This window comes from Coccidioides posadasii, chromosome 4, assembly GCF_018416015.2.
Source record: "Coccidioides posadasii str. Silveira chromosome 4, complete sequence".
NCBI classification, from domain to species: Eukaryota; Fungi; Ascomycota; class Eurotiomycetes; order Onygenales; family Onygenaceae; genus Coccidioides; species Coccidioides posadasii.
The window spans coordinates 3,394,973-3,411,679 of NC_089410.1; the positions used below are offsets into that span (position 1 = coordinate 3,394,973).

Below are 16,707 nucleotides of genomic sequence, written 5' to 3' on the forward strand. Positions count from 1 at the left end.
TCAGTCGAACGAGTCACTTATAGGCCTCACTTACATGACCCCTATTCCCTTCACTTAGAAAGCTGAGCATAAATACGGCCTCTCTCTCTCTCCTCCTCTCTTCCTAATCATCAAGAAAAGCAAAAGACTGATCAAATACATTGTCGAATCTCTAGATTCCTTCAAAGGGGGTCTGTTCCTCTAGCTACAGTGTCGCCTCCAGACTCGGGGGCCCGATTATCGGTATATTCGAGCCAATAACTGGCTATCTGAGCTACATGAACAAGCGGTCAAAGATAATTAAATTAAATCTTCAGTAGCCGCTCGAAGAGGCGTTCTACAAGAGAGCAAATCAGAAGCTCCAATTTCTAGATTTTACAACATCAAGGCCACGTTAGACCTTCACCGCCGTTTCTTGGGTGGCTCAATGGCTGTCCTGAAAATTTTACAAATGGCCAGAAGCACATACAGGGCATACATTATGTGCCGTGGCTGCTGCTGTTCAGCAGATCATTGAAAACACAAGTGACGACGATCCTTCCGGATCCTCCTCCCTCTCCTCTCTACGGCCACGAAAAGCCCTTGAATTCAGTCCTCGCATACGGAGGTGTGGAACCCGGAAAGCTTATGCAGACAATACTGTTTTACAAATACCTACTACCCCACCAAATTTGCTAGGAAACTCAAGTACCCCTGAAATTGACTAGTTACTCTCATCTGAATCCTGTTCCAAATCCTCATCTTCAGTATCCTCCCAAGGATCCTCTCTACCCAAATTATATAGAGCAGCTAGAGCTTCAGCAGCTTCCAAAGTCTCTAGACCAGCTGCCCAAGAATCCGCCCCAAGATCCTGCCGTTGACCCTTCCATACGCGAGGCGCCTTATAACCACCCTCTCTATACTCATTACCCCCTTCAAAGCATATAACCTCTTGAATATGATGTGGAATCCGCTCTACCCACTGTTGAATCTTTGCTTGTGGCAGCTCTTCCCAGGCTTTCTTCCATTCATGTTCAGCAGTCTTAGATTCTTGTGGGGCGCCTTTAGCAGTTGTACGTCGCTTGAGCCACATCCAGGCAGGCTTAATCATATTCAAATCTGGTGAATTGCCAGGCCAAAGTAAGCAGTTGATCTTGTGTATGTTGTAGAGCTCTTGTTGGTAGAAATGGGTATGTGCTGGAGCTCCACCTTCTAGGACAACAGTATTGGGTCGGGATTCAAGGCACTCCTTGACGAAAGGGAATAATTTGGCAAGAAGGACCTCCTAGAATGAAAGAAGTATCAGATTAGCTAGAGAATTCAATAGTAAGATGATAGAATCTTAACACCTTCTGATACCTATACCAATCAACTCCCCCTTGCCTCGTCGAACAAGCTTGCCATTTTTGACAGTGAATTTGAAAGTTGGCTTTTTTCCACAGTTTGGGCGAATTCGTAGGCGATGAATCCCATTGACAAGCTCCATTCCTCTCTTGCCTTTATCTCACAGTCAATATTCAAGGCATTCAGTTCCTTTTGACCTTGATGTTTGGCTGCTGCAGTCTCTGGTTCCCAAATATGGCAGGGTCCCTTCTTCTCGTACATAAAGCAGCCCCAAAACATGAAATCTGAGGACTTTTTCCATCACCGGTGTATACAGGTAGGATCATAAGCTTCTGAGGGTCTTCTCCATACACGAACTGCTCCTCTTCTATGCCCAAGAACCACAGAAGTTTCATCAGTCCAGACAACATTTTTCCAGTCCTCTAGGGTCCAGTCCTTACGGGCAAGGCAGGATCTGAGCCTTTTTTTCCTTGCAGATTCAGTTAGACCTGGTTTCCAAGTTGGTTTGGCAATAACAAAGCCATGTTTCTTAAGAATTCGCAAAACACTTGAATGGGATATACCAGCTTCGAATGCCAGAATCTCAGTAGATTTCTCCCTGGAGCGGCTCTTAGTCACAGAGGCAATTCCAGCTTCTTTGGTGCTTATTTCCTTCGGCCGGCCTGATTAGGAGCATCTTCCACATAACTGAGAGAAATTCGAAGGTCATTCTTGGGATCAAAGCCACGGTCTTTTGCTCGCTTTGAATGTCATAGAGGGTAGAAAGAGGAATCTGGAGGTTATGAGAAACATCTAAGATAGGAATTCCATAAGAGATCAAAGCAAGAGCTTGAATTCGCGTAACAAGCTTATCATGGAGAGAGATTTCTCTGGAAGGCATGGTGGGCAAATTTGATGTTTTGAATTTGGACACGGCTGTTTATTGAATAATAGGAATACCTTCCACCCCACTTTTGGTGGGGCAGCAGGTAACTGCAATACGTTCCTTATTTCAGAGTTGGGGTCATGTGAGTACCCCTGAACATCCGACGTCGTCCGATGCTTCGTTGGTCTAGGTCTATGTTTGTAACAATTCCACTCTTCTCAACCACCTGTGTCAAAACCAATCTCTCTCAACCCAAAGGATTCACAGAATTTGTCTGGAGGCATTGGACTACAAAAAAACGTTGTCTACCACATAGACCTAACTCCACCATTCGTGCAACAAAGGCTATGGACTTCATTGCTCTTAAGCTTTGCCAATGAGAGTGCCCCATTACTTGCATTTTGAGGCAAAACATCCATTCTAAACGCTATTACTGTAAGTTGACGACTTAACTTAAAGCCAAACTAGAACCTTTTAGTTTTCCAACTTCAGGATTCAGCTCCTATAACAATCCTCTCCGCTGTCAGACATACATTCCGCATGATTGCATCCGGAGGAATCTCCTGAATCTCCACCAATGGCTTACCTACATACATCCTCTCAATTAATGTGGCAACCTTCCTGAACTTCACGCGAGTGCCTGGCCAGAACCGTTGCCCATATCCATGGTCTGCATGACTTTTGGGCGGTTTAGGGTGGCCAATTGTAGAGGCATGTTACGAAGATATTGTTTTGACAATGGTCAAAGGCCACGCAAATATGTCTACAAGAATGTGCAGAAAGGGATGAGCAGGAAGGAAGAACTTTGACATAGGAGAGAATTGTCTGAGAAAGAAAGGCTCAACAGGACTTGTGGAGCGTGACTCCATTTCAGCATGAGATATCAGCTGACTTCTCGGTCTCCAAATTGTCATAATCAATCATATCCCACTGCTTGGGCTGGTCAAACATGCTGCAAATCTTTCATCGTACCTGAAAATCAGCCTGCCCCAATGCAACGTCAATGTTACAGGTGGAGCATAGTATGTTCTCACAAGAAGCAACTGTGGATACATTTCCTTGTCTCCTTCGCCCAGAAATGGGAACAACCATTTGGGCTTGATGGGATGATTCGCGGATTCTTCCCTCTGGAAAAGTCGAGCCTCTGTGCCTCGGGTCCGAGCTGGGCGTATGGTGGATAGGACAAATCGCGATGCAACACCTGCGGCGGCTGTGGTCCTGACGCATGAGACTGTTGAAGTAACAAGGATGTGGCAATGAATGAAGCAGTGCTCTGGAAAATATGAGGCTCGCGCTGCAAAGCCTCGACGGAGAAGCTGATGCAAAGCGTTCCATTCCAAGTCGTCAGCAGTGCAGTGGAGATTCCTTTTCTCAAATTGGCCCTTGCTTTCTTGGTTGGGTGAACTCTTGGATAAGCAGCTTCCTTTTGATCTGGAATTGAGCACGTAATTCTACAGAAGTCTAAGTTACCTATCGTTGGGTTTCTTTGAGATTGCGATGTTATTAGAAAATGTTATCTGTTCAATTTGACGAACGAAAGGCCCCACAAGACCTATCCACCCTCAACCTGGTCCCGCGCATATGGCAAAATCTTACAGATTAGCATTTCCACCGTCTCTCAGAAGATTCTGAGACTCACTTAATACCCGAGGGAGGAGTTGACAGCATGATTTCAGTTAGTTAGGGCATAGTAGCTAGAACTGTGGGACTCAACCAAGTTTACAGTCGTGCCATCACAACAGTACCAGTAACTATCAATGATTCTTGAGATTCAAAAGCTGATGTGTTCTTCCAATGCAGCTCAATGATTCCAGCATATCTATAAACGGGAATTGTGTAGGACTTACCAGTGAATTAAGATTCTCAATTTGGAAACGGTTCAAAGTTACATGTAGAATTGAGATTTTCCCGAAAGGAAGCCAGAATGGCTGAAGAAATCGAAATTCCACGATATGGATCTCACCGTACAGGAGAAGATTGAGATCTCGCTAGCCGCTTTTGTAGCACAACAACCAAGATTAGATTTCCATGCTCCAACAGGTTATGAGCTCCTTCACCGCGCAATCGTTCTTCTTACCTTCAAAAATTGGGTAGTAAAGCAATTGCAAAGTGAAGGGGAATCAATTTTACCTTTTCTCGCGATAAATTCAGTCGAACGAGTCACTTATAGGCCTCACTTACATGACCCCTATTCCCTTCACTTAGAAAGCTGAGCATAAATACGGCCTCTCTCTCTCCCTCCTCTCTTCCTAATCATCAAGAAAAGCAAAAGACTGATCAAATACATTGTCGAATCTCTAGATTCCTTCAAAGGGGGTCTGTTCCTCTAGCTACAGTGTCGCCTCCAGACTCGGGGGCCCGATTATCGGTATCGAGCCAATAACTGGCTATCTGAGCTACATGAACAAGCGGTCAAAGATAATTAAATTAAATCTTCAGTAGCCGCTCGAAGAGGCGTTCTACAAGAGAGCAAATCAGAAGCTCCAATTTCTAGATTTTACAACATCAAGGCCACGTTAGACCTTCACCGCCGTTTCTTGGGTGGCTCAATGGCTGTCCTGAAAATTTTACAAATGGCCAGAAGCACATACAGGGCATACATTATGTGCCGTGGCTGCTGCTGTTCAGCAGATCATTGAAAACACAAGTGACGACGATCCTTCGGATCCTCCTCCCTCTCCTCTCTACGGCCACGAAAAGCCCTTGAATTCAGTCCTCGCATACGGAGGTGTGGAACCCGGAAAGCTTATGCAGACAATACTGTTTTACAAATACTACTACCCCACCAAATTTGCTAGGAAACTCAAGTACCCCTGAAATTGACTAGTTACTCTCATCTGAATCCTGTTCCAAATCCTCATCTCAGTATCCTCCCAAGGATCCTCTCTACCCAAATTATATAGAGCAGCTAGAGCTTCAGCAGCTTCCAAAGTCTCTAGACCAGCTGCCCAAGAATCCGCCCCAAGATCCTGCCGTTGACCCTTCCATACGCGAGGCGCCTTATAACCACCCTCTCTATACTCATTACCCCCTTCAAAGCATATAACCTCTTGAATATGATGTGGAATCCGCTCTACCCACTGTTGAATCTTTGCTTGTGGCAGCTCTTCCCAGGCTTTCTTCCATTCATGTTCAGCAGTCTTAGATTCTTGTGGGGCGCCTTAGCAGTTGTACGTCGCTTGAGCCACATCCAGGCAGGCTTAATCATATTCAAATCTGGTGAATTGCCAGGCCAAAGTAAGCAGTTGATCTTGTGTATGTTGTAGAGCTCTTGTTGGTAGAAATGGGTATGTGCTGGAGCTCCACCTTCTAGGACAACAGTATTGGGTCGGGATTCAAGGCACTCCTTGACGAAAGGATAATTTGGCAAGAAGGACCTCCTAGAATGAAAGAAGTATCAGATTAGCTAGAGAATTCAATAGTAAGATGATAGAATCTTAACACCTTCTGATACCTATACCAATCAACTCCCCCTTGCCTCGTCGAACAAGCTTGCCATTTTGACAGTGAATTTGAAAGTTGGCTTTTTCCACAGTTTGGGCGAATTCGTAGGCGATGAATCCCATTGACAAGCTCCCATTCCTCTCTTGCCTTTATCTCACAGTCAATATTCAAGGCATTCAGTTCCTTTTGACCTTGATGTTTGGCTGCTGCAGTCTCTGGTTCCCAAATATGGCAGGGTCCCTTCTTCTCGTACATAAAGCAGCCCCAAAACATGAAATCTGAGGACTTTTTCCATCACCGGTGTATACAGGTAGGATCATAAGCTTCTGAGGGTCTTCTCCATACACGAACTGCTCCTCTTCTATGCCCAAGAACCACAGAAGTTTCATCAGTCCAGACAACATTTTTCCAGTCCTCTAGGGTCCAGTCCTTACGGGCAAGGCAGGATCTGAGCCTTTTTTTCCTTGCAGATTCAGTTAGACCTGGTTTCCAAGTTGGTTTGGCAATAACAAAGCCATGTTTCTTAAGAATTCGCAAAACACTTGAATGGGATATACCAGCTTCGAATGCCAGAATCTCAGTAGATTTCTCCCTTCCGGAGCGGCTCTTAGTCACAGAGGCAATGATTCCAGCTTCTTTGGTGCTTATTTCCTTCGGCCGGCCTGATCTAGGAGCATCTTCCACATAACTGAGAGAAATTCGAAGGTCATTCTTGGATCAAAGCCACGGTCTTTTGCTCGCTTTTGAATGTCATAGAGGGTAGAAAGAGGAATCTGGAGGTTATGAGAAACATCTAAGATAGGAATTCCATAAGAGATCAAAGCAAGAGCTTGAATTCGCGTAACAAGCTTATCATGGAGAGAGATTTCTCTGGAAGGCATGGTGGGCAAATTTGATGTTTTGAATTTGGAGAGATTTGATTTGAAAAAAAAGTGGGAGCCAGGCTGTTTATTGAATAATAGGAGATACCTTCCACCCCACCAAATTTTGGTGGGGCAGCAGGTAACTGCAATACGTTCCTTATACGTTCAGAGTTGGGGTCATGTGAGTACCCCTGAACATCCGACGTCGTCCGATGCTTCGTTGGTCTAGGTCTATGTTTGTAACAATTCCACTCTTCTCAACCACCTGTGTCAAAGTCTTTCTCAAACCTCTCAATACCTCAATCAAGATTCCAAAGACCACTTTGCCCTCACAGCAAAAGCATCATATATAAACAGAAGAAGTCTGGTAAGAGACTCCCTGAGTTATCTTCTTGATACTGGTGCTACAAATTTGTTTGTGAACACTTTGGATGTTCTACAAAATTACCAAACGTTTCTCTACACCAAACATGGTTCATATGGGTGATGATACAGTCATTTATGCCAAAGGGCATCCCATGGCCTTGTTTGTTTTGAAGCTTCCTCTTAGCTAGTGAATCTGTTGCCCTGAGAGTGAGTGGGAGTGTTCGCGCACCCTAACCCCTTTTGGGCTTAGCGCGCACGTGACCTCATGTGATCACTCGCGGTCCGACTTTTTTCCGCTGCCAAAGCTCCATCTCACTGTAAGAGATGAGATCTCACTAGCCACTTTTGTAGCAAGCACAACCAAGATCAGTTTTCCATGCTCCAACACAACCCTTCCCTGGTCCAAACAGGTTATTTGGCGGCTTGGTGGTAACCAGGCAGCAACCTGGGTGATCACCTGACCCACACTAAACCATCTAACCGCTAGTTAGTAGTAAGTTTGTTAGTTGGTTACTTAACTTAATGCCAACTGCTCTGCCAGAACCTTATTATGGAGTGTTTTTCAACTTCATCCTCCTCATCTTCAACAATCTCATTATCCTGCTGTTCAGCTACTATAGTAGCATGATCCTCTCCGCTGGCCAGTACATATTTAAATTGCATAAATCTCACATTTACACTGAGAATTTTGCGCCATTTTGTTGTCTTAATGTGCTCGATCGAGGCTTGAAGTGAGGCAATCTCCTGATTTTTCAACACACCCCCAATGGCTTACCTACATACATCCTCTCAATTAATGTGGCAACCTTCCTGAACTTCACGCGAGTGCCTGGGCCAGAACCGTTGCCCATATCCATGGTCTGCATGACTTTTGGGCGGTTTAGGGTGGCCAATTCAATTGTAGAGGCATGTTACGAAGATATTGTTTTGACAATGGTCAAAGGCCAAATTCGCAAAATATGTCTACAAGAATGTGCAGAAAGGGATGAGCAGGAAGGAAGAACTTTGACATAGGAGAGAATTGTCTGAGAAAGAAAGGCTCAACAGGACTTGTGGAGCGTGACTCCATTTCAGCATGAGATATCAGCTGACTTCTCGGTCTCCAAATTGTCATAATCAATCATATCCCACTGCTTGGGCTGGTCAATCACATGCTGCAAATCTTTCATCGTACCCTGAAAATCATCCAGCCCCAAATGCAACGCCAGATCAATGTAATCCTTCGTCCACAGTCCCGGCGAGCCCCGAGGATACTGCGACCTGAACCCTACGAACCGCTGCGCGCGCTTCGACAACTTCTTTACCGTCTCCAATTTGATAATGAAAGGTTGCGCTTCCGAGGGAGTCAGGAAACTCGGAACAACGGTCAGCTGGATACATTTCCTCTCTGTCTCGGTTTTGTTCTCGCCCATTCCGTGGATCACCTTCCCACCAATTAGCAGACAGTCGCCCTTTTTCATTTCCGCTGGGATCGTCTGCTTCATATTGCCGCGCTGGTGGAAGGGCCATTTGTTGCTTCCGGGATGATTCGCGTTGCGCCGTTGTCTTCCCTAAAGTCGGAAAACGCAAAGAGGAAGCTGATCTTAGCCTCTGTGCCCTCGGGTCCGAGCTGGGCGTATGGTGGATAGGACGTCAAATCGCGATGCAACACCTGCGGCGGCTGTGGTCCTGACGCATTGAGAGTCGAGGCTGTTGAGAGCCAGTAGTCTCCATTATGCCCGCCTTCGCTGAAGCATCGCTTGCAGATGGCGTGAATAAAGTCATTTTCAAGAATCTGCTCTCGGAAGGTGGCGCTGTGGTTAATAAGATCACCCGCTCGCTTGGTTTTGGGGCCGTGGAAGGCTGAGAGGTCGGGATGGGGAACTAATGAGCCTCTTTGGATAGAGTCGAGGCACGATTCCAGTTCGGTCGTGATCTGGCTCGCTTCCGCTGGGGTAAGTATATTTTTCAGGATGACTGCGCCGCTTTCCTTCCAATGCTTGAATACTTCATCCAACGGTGTGTCCATTGTCACTTCCGCAAGTTTAAGCCCATTGGGGACAGCGACTTGGGGAATATCCGTGGGAACTCGCCACATGGGTGAGACTTTGAAAATTACCCGATGATACGTTAGCGGCGGAAATAGATAAGAGTTGAGAGGAGAGTCAGGATAACCAAGTTCCTTCAATGGAAGTGAAAACTTTATGGATCAATAAAGGCACTGTATCATTTACATTCTATCCCGATTTTATCTCATGATGATTGTCAAAGTTCCAGACCTTTCATTAGAAAGACCCTGGGTGGTTAATCTCGGATCCCGTCTAGCGTAACCTTTGGTCTTGCGGGTTCCGATCGCGAGGTTGACTCGAGACCGCAATGCTATTTGATGCAAAGCCCCTTTCACCTGGAGTTTTGCTGAGGCCACAAGAGAATTGGACCATTTTCTGGAGGCGGCCGATATCCACTCCTTACAAACATGGGATTTGTTCTTGCAGCCCGCAGGCCATCATGGCACCATGACAACATAAGCAAGTTACGAATTAAATATTTTAAGCCAATTGCACTTACTATCTCCAAAATATCTTTGGGAATAAATGGACATTTACAATTCTAATGATGAGGTAACTAGAAGGAGTATGAAATCAGTGAGTTTTGCATGGTATTAGCAAAGATTCTTTTATATCCATTCATTTACATGTAAATATCAACATGAGGGGCTATCCTTCCCTCTCTTTGACTATTCCTCAAAGCGCTGACTCCCAAGGTTCTGCCCCTTCAGCTCAATGTCATCCAGGAACACTGAAGTCATCAATCCCAGTCCACTCAGGCCGGTCATTGTATAAAAAATCGTCTGGAAGCACTTCAGATAGACTCTCAAAACCTGATGCAGTGTTGTAAGAGAGACTTCTAATGATCTCAACTTGTCAATGAAGTTCACAGCATTGGAGACATCTTTCAGAGGTACTAAGGCTCCCGTCAACTGGACTGTAGTATCAGAGATTGACTTTGCGAAAACATTGTTGAAAATTGCTGAAGAGATTGTGAGGCCGATAAGACCTCCAAACATGCGAATGGTGAGAAACTGCCCGATAGCTGAGCCTGTGTCGTCGACATTCTTGACACTCGCTTGCATGGGGAGAATATTGAGACATAGTAACACAACGCCCTGCCCCCAGAGAATTGGAAGCCCGTACAGCATGGCTGACGAGGACCCCACATCAAAGAGGGCCAACAAGCCGGTTCCCAGCGTAAGGATGGCCCATGAAAGTTGTAGAAGCCATACATATCCTCCGAAAAAGGGGACCATCATCATTGAGATGGCCGCGAATACCACACTGACAACGACAGTGGGCAGCAGGGAGACAGCAGATAAGATTGCGGTCTCGAGCTCCACGGCTTGGTAGAGCAAGGGCAAGTATTGTAAAAGGGAGACCAGAACCATGCCATGGATGAAGCCTCCTACCAGCATCACATTTCCGGTCTTTGAGTGGAAGAGTCGATGGGGAATGATGGGCGCCGCAGGCCTTGCCTCGTAGAGGATAAAGACAACAAGCACTGCAACTCCCAAGAACATTGGAAGGAGAGTTTGCCAGGAGACCCATGGAAATAAAGAGCCCGCCCAACTGAGTGGTACAACAAAAATCGTGATTCCAACAACAACGAGCGCCATACCAATCCAGTCGAGGCGGTTCAAGTTCCTGGAGAGCGTAGCATCGAGCGGGACGGGTCGAAGCTTGAGGAAGAAGAACACCAAAGGTGTCCCGATTCCTAGAAATGGCAGGTTGACCCATCCAATCCATCTCCAGGTAGCATATGTAGCAAAAAGCGCGCCAATAATGGGCCCCATGATAATGCCAATGGCGGTAGGAATGGACATCAAGCCAAGATATTTTGAACGTTCCTCCAGTGTCGTCATATCCGCAAGAATCACCTGAACCAGAACGTCAATTCCTCCACCACCGAGGCCTTGAAGGACCCGTCCAGCAATAATGGTGCTCATATTTTGTGCAACAGCAAAAATGATGGAACCGATAAAGAACAATGCTATGGATACATAGAGAGGGGGCTTTCGACCGAACGCGTTGGAGATACTGGCCCAAACCAGTTGCATTGCCAGACCACATAAGGTGTAGGCCAGGCTTGCCCAGAATGACTCTAGACTCGTGCCCTTCAGTTCACCAGCTATTGTCTATCTATGGGCATCAGGATTCGACATGAGTGGCATATAGATCAGGAAGAATGTTATGGCTCACTGGAAGGGCAATCCCCAGGCAAGTTGCATCCACCTGAAGAACAAAAAGGATCGCCGCAAGCCCTATGAAGGCAAGTTTACAGGACAGTGACTTTTTTGGCGTCGGTTCAGTATTGTCCACCCCATTTGGCTCTTCGGGAGAGTGTCACTCCACAGTCTCCGTCACTATTTCAACATCCTCAGCTTTTTCAAAGTATTCTTCCAAGTCCGGTTCTTTTAGATTGGCAGCTGGGATATATCGGCACCTGGACTGGCGTTGGCCTTTGAATGGCCCATTGTAGTATGGGAGCTCGAGTCTCCGAGCACATCAACTAGTTTCCTCAATCTGACGGAGTGATTACTACTCAAGCAAGCGTGCGGGTTGATTTGTGGGCGTTGTGGAGCTGGGGAGGCCTGGCAATCAGTCGATCAGCCGCGAGAGGGCGAAGTTTGGACGCCCTTGGCGCCTTAGCATGTGGGCAGAAAAATGCCCTGTGGGACTGAGCAGGAGCCAAATAAGAGCAGTTGCGAAAGCTTGAATAGATTTTCTGCGTTGCATCTGGAAATACCCCCTTTTGTTTCACTCCAGGATCGGGCCATTTATTCTTCCAGATCTCTGTTGATGTGGCCTGTGCATCACTGGGTTAGTTAGTTAAATGCCTCGATAATTATACATCCTGGTACCTGCATGCGATCCAAGCAGGATGACCCATAAGTTGCCCGGTGGTGTTTTCTGTGTCGGCTCGGTTGTTTGCTCACAGGGGGGCATGCTGGTTGGATTGGCTGGAACTGTCTTCCCTGCAGAGAAAGGTCCAAACAACCCGCACTTTTGCGCCAATCCCTAAGGTCCTATCCATTGACGAGGAGTTGTTTAGCTGCTTGTCCAGGTACCTAGAGGCAGTCAACAGCATTTTTTCCCCCTTTCCTTTGTTCTCTGTGTCTGGATTGTATTTTTTTTTTTTTTTCTTTTTTTGTTTTGCTGCTTTTCTACTGCTAATAGAGGTTTGGGTATCATGGGGTCTGCGAACCCGAATGCGGCGCAACCTTGCAAAAAGACGAAGACGTGGCATTGTTCCCCCTCGTGCAGCTGAACATCCCCGTTGGGAACGGCACGGATCTCGCCATGCCTGGCGGCACACAATATACTCTTCTCAGAGCTAGATTGAAATTATGTATCTAAAAAACTTTGGATTAAGGAAAATAAGAACAAAACGTAGGCATATATGGGTGCAGCACACTGCAACTCCGGGCGCGGGACCCGTGGCGGCGGGTCGGGGGCCGTTCTCGCTGACACCACCACCTACCGTGGAGTAGCTTGCGCTGGATGGAAACTTTGGACGATAACGGAATAAAGACCCGTCCAGCCTGAAAGCAGCTGTTCATTCCCCGGGTGAAGAATAACTCTCGTGAATCTCTCCCAGCACATCCAGTTTGCCCGTCACCAGGAAGCGACCGAAACCGATAAAGTTGACGCGAGAAAGAAAATGAAACAAGATCTGATTGGCAAGGTAGGAGACCATATCTTGATCCTAGGTGTTCTGCTTGGAGACTTTATACAAACACGATTATCATGAGCAGACCGTGTTCGTGACTGGGGGGTCTGGGGGATTGGGAAAAGCCATCTCCAAACAGCTGGCCGCGCGTGGTGGGTTACCAATTCGTCCACTTGAACCCCTCTTCTGTACTGATAATAGCCAGGTGCTCACATTACCCTTTTCTCCCGCCGTTCGGCTCCACTAGAGGAAACGAAGGAGGAAATCCTTGCGACATGTCCGAACAGAAACCAAGATATCAACACCGTCACTATCAACATGGGTGATGCCCAGATGGTAATCGCCTTTTTCCCGATCCAGATGCTAATTACCTCTGGAATGTAGATCAACTGATCTGCTTTCCCTAGGTCGATGAGGCATTCAAGAGGCAGCCTCGGCCCGCAGATATTTTGTACTGTGTGGCCGGTGGCAACCATGGCCAAAACGGCTTCTTTGTTGATATCACTGCAAAGGACCTCGAAGATTGCATGCGGAATAACTACTATTCCGCCGCATACGCCGCAAAATCCATGCTGGATATCTGGATCGCCGATGATGCATCAGTACGCAAACCAACCCGCCAGAGGCACCGGCGGATCATCTTCATCAACAGTGCTGCTGCATTCTTAGGGTTACCGGGCTCAATTGCCTACACAAGTAAGTCGCAGTCTTTGTTGTCATGATAGATGGGAGACGGCGTAAACTGAGAGGCAGCCGTGTTGCCTCGCAGCGGCCAAGTGCGCCGTGCGTGCCCTGGCGGACACACTCCGGATAGAACTGCTCCGCAACGACTGCGCGGCATCAACCTACTCAATCCACATCGCGTTCCCAGGCGACTTCGTCTCGCCAGGCTTCATGAAGGAGCAGCAAACGAAAGTAGCCCTTAACAAGACAATTCAGGGGCTGAACCACCCGATCGAGCAGCTCAAGGCCAAGTTCCCGTCATCGGACAAGGTCGCGAGTCTGATCATCCATGCAGTTGACAGAGGCGACTTTATTATCTGCGAGGACTCGATGGCGGCGTCTGTCTTGTTTGCTAATATGCAGGGGCCGTCGCCCAAGAGAGGTTGGGGCGTGTTTGATGCGTTGCTTTCGCCGGTTATGAATTTGTTTGTGATGCCGTATCTAAGATGGAAGTGGGAGGGTTTGACGAGGAAGGACGGCGAGAAACTTCAGAGGTCAAGAGAATGATTAAGGAACTCTAGATACCTCCACATGCTTAGGGATGAAGGCCTGGTCAAGACATCATTGCTGAGCCGGAGGCGAAGAAAATGGAACTCGAACAACTCAAAGCACGCCTAGCCCAACTTAATAGCTTCATAAACGATCTCAACCTGCACTGCGAGGAGTTAGAACAGCTCTCAACAAGCGCCCGCAACGCGCGGGGCGCCCGCACAGGCGTGACAACACTCACAATTGATGAAGAGATAGCTCAGCACCAGAAAGATTTTATCAATACTACTGATCGAATTGTTGCAATCAAATCCTCCATTCAGCTTTTGCAGCCTTGAACAAATACGCTCGATCACTTTCACTGACATATGATAATGACACAGCAAGCTGCAATGAGCGTGGTCCTGATAAATGCCCAGTGCTAATGTGTCATTGTTTGGGTTAGCCATGGGAGTTTCAGTACAAGGCTTTTGAGGCTAGTTCTCAGACAATGCAAAGATGCAGGTGAATCAGCATTTGGTTTCCCAAGGGTATTGTTTGAATGGTTGTTCCCACTCTTTTCAGTCTCTTGTCTCTCTCTTTCAATTCCAAGCATATCACATTCTACTTCAAACCCTTCAAGTTCCTAAAGTTTCTGCTGTACTGCTTCCAACTCTGGCTTGTGTATCTCTAGGCTGAAGAAATCATTCATTCTCTTTTCAAAATGAATTTGGTCATTCCCATAATAATCATATTCAAGCACAGACCAGTACAGGTTACCAAGGTAAAGGGGTTGCAAGAGCCCGTGTGCAATAAAAAGGTCAGAAGATCGGAGGATTTTCCTCCATATTTTGGCCAATGGGAGGTTGTCAAGATACCAACACTCTGGATGATATTCACTCTCACATTGTCTTGTTCCCATTTCCAAAGTAAACAGTGTGCTTTTATAGAGCAGTCAGTGGGGCATTTTTGCGTTTCCTACCAACTCAAGGCCATCAAGCCAGGAGAGAGGAATAAACATCTGTACAGGGATGGTGTAGCTCCACTCCCAGTCCAACACAGAGACAATATTTAGGTTATCATCAACAAGTATGTTAGCAGACTGTAGATCACCATGCATCAAAATGAATGGGTCATAGTTGTATTCAGGCTTTACCCACTCCATCAAAAATTGATGGAGTTTGTGCAAGCTGTAGATGTATGAGCAGGCATCATCTTTGCCTATAATACTGTCTCTCTGCTGATAAAAGTCATCAAGCAAAGCCTGGTGCATTGTATAGGCATAATCTATTGTTGAATGAAATGTTTGACTAGGTGCTATCCAGTGGCATGGCTCAATTACTGCAAGGGTCTGGTTGTTCATTAATAACTGAAAGTGGTTGATTGTGATCAAAAATCCAATGCTCGTCATCCGCATCCAAGGTCAGAGTGCCAATCCAGTCAAACTGGTGCTGGAACAGCTGGATATAGATATCACCAAGTTTGCTGAAAAATTCGCACTGTTCGTGATCTGGAAGCTTTTAAACTTCCACAGTGAAGAGGGACCTTCCTTCCACATAATCCAGCAGCATAAATGGGAGGCCAAGTGGATTGTCTTGTTTAATTGAATACCCATGTAAGCAGGGGATACATATTGTAGATTTTTCCGCGATGAATCTATGGTTGGTTTATGTGAGCCACAAGAAATGTCTAGGTGCATATTTAAAACTGCATTGACAGATAAAAGGACAGCCTGACAAACTGTAGCAATTTCACCGCGTAGCTTTTCCTCTGGAAAAGCCAAGCGCGGCAGAATCGGGATTCAGACCATCCATCTCTCACCGGTGAATCTGTAAATTCGACTGGAAAGCAGACATTGAACCCGCCTTTCTCACTTCACCAAATATTCGACAGGCGCTTCTTCGCCGGATGGAATGGTGTTGCTAGCTCGCAGACAGCAGATTGATCAATGGAGGCAATAAATCCTTGCGCCTCCTTCTTTATTCTGTGTTGAGTGATAAGGTCCATTTTCTGGACGTAGTCTCTCTTTATACAGCTGAATAATCAATCCCTAAAGGGGTGGTGGTTAGTGAGAACTTGGGAGATGCATGCAGACAGCGGAGGACTTTGATGGAGGACTCGTATGCTTGTCATTCACTAAGCTACCTAAAAGGGAATCTCGGCTAACCTATGTGGGTCACGTGAGCGAGGTGCTAGTTGGATTACCTAACAGAAAAGCTCCTTTTTCTGGTATGGAGCCGAGATTCCCCTTTAGGTAGCTTAGTGAATGACAAGCATATGAGTCCTCCATCAAAGCGCCTCAGTCAGGCAGCCCCTGATCCAGTCTAGCGCCCTGCCGCCGCCCTGCCCTCGCCGCCCGTCGCGTATAAATACAGCGCTGTAATCCCTCTGTTTTTCGATCTTTCATCCTCCTTGCTCCTTCACCTACCTTCACCCACGCCTCCACCGGTGCTCACCTGTTGTCACTTCTACCCTTCTAGCACTCTACGCGTGCCTTCAGGTGTCGCTGCATGCTTGGGCTTTTTCACACCCTCTGCCCCTTTGTCCTTCCTCTCACCCCTCCCAGGGCCCCCTTACATCACTGGATCTGGGTCCTGCACCATCCTTCCCCCTCTGGCGTGCTCTGCCCCGACGATTCTGGTATCCATTTCCAATATCCCTGGTCTGGTTCCGACCTTCTTGGGCGATGTACTTTCGCACGTGTCCCCGGCAACGCGGGCTGATCTGACGTAGTCCATGATCCCTCTCCTGCCCCCAGGACACCTGTCAAAATCTCATTCGCGGGCCCTCAAGATCATCACCATGCCCATTTGCCTTGGCTCACGGTCTGGCACAACTAGCCCTCAGACGAAGTTCTCTTGACCAACAAGAACTGCTTGAGGGAAGCACCCCAGAGCCATGTTGGTGCGCGCTCCTATGAATACGACCTCAAACACTTTCACCCAATGACAAAAATCCCGCAGTGGCGAAGAT

General features: G+C 47.0%; 4 protein-coding genes across 4 annotated transcripts; 1 reads left to right on the forward strand and 3 right to left on the reverse strand.

Annotated features, from left to right (window-relative positions):
• Window positions 1-7,450: 7,450 nt before the first annotated feature.
• Window positions 7,451-8,300, reverse strand: FUM3 (Dioxygenase fum3; the record flags this gene model as incomplete). Its single annotated transcript, XM_066125706.1, has 1 exon — window positions 7,451-8,300. The coding sequence occupies one exon, from the start codon at window positions 8,298-8,300 to the stop codon at window positions 7,911-7,913; it is 390 nt and encodes a 129-aa protein (XP_065981790.1). The 3' UTR covers window positions 7,451-7,910.
• A 20-nt stretch (window positions 8,301-8,320) lies between these two features.
• Window positions 8,321-8,917, reverse strand: D8B26_007985 (uncharacterized protein; the record flags this gene model as incomplete). The annotated part of the gene is made up of 1 exon (XM_066125707.1): window positions 8,321-8,917. The coding sequence occupies one exon, from the start codon at window positions 8,915-8,917 to the stop codon at window positions 8,321-8,323; it is 597 nt and encodes a 198-aa protein (XP_065981791.1).
• A 639-nt stretch (window positions 8,918-9,556) lies between these two features.
• Window positions 9,557-10,930, reverse strand: D8B26_007986 (uncharacterized protein; the record flags this gene model as incomplete). Its single annotated transcript, XM_003067446.2, has 1 exon — window positions 9,557-10,930. One exon carries the CDS (start codon window positions 10,928-10,930, stop codon window positions 9,557-9,559), a length of 1,374 nt encoding a protein of 457 aa, XP_003067492.1.
• Window positions 10,931-12,371: 1,441 nt separating this feature from the next.
• On the forward strand, window positions 12,372-13,773 carry D8B26_007987 (uncharacterized protein; the record flags this gene model as incomplete). The annotated part of the gene is made up of 5 exons (XM_066125708.1): window positions 12,372-12,558; window positions 12,629-12,695; window positions 12,749-12,879; window positions 12,951-13,239; window positions 13,313-13,773. Exons 1-5 carry the CDS (start codon window positions 12,535-12,537, stop codon window positions 13,771-13,773), a joined length of 972 nt encoding a protein of 323 aa, XP_065981792.1. The 5' UTR covers window positions 12,372-12,534.
• Between the last annotated feature and the right edge of the window lie 2,934 nt (window positions 13,774-16,707).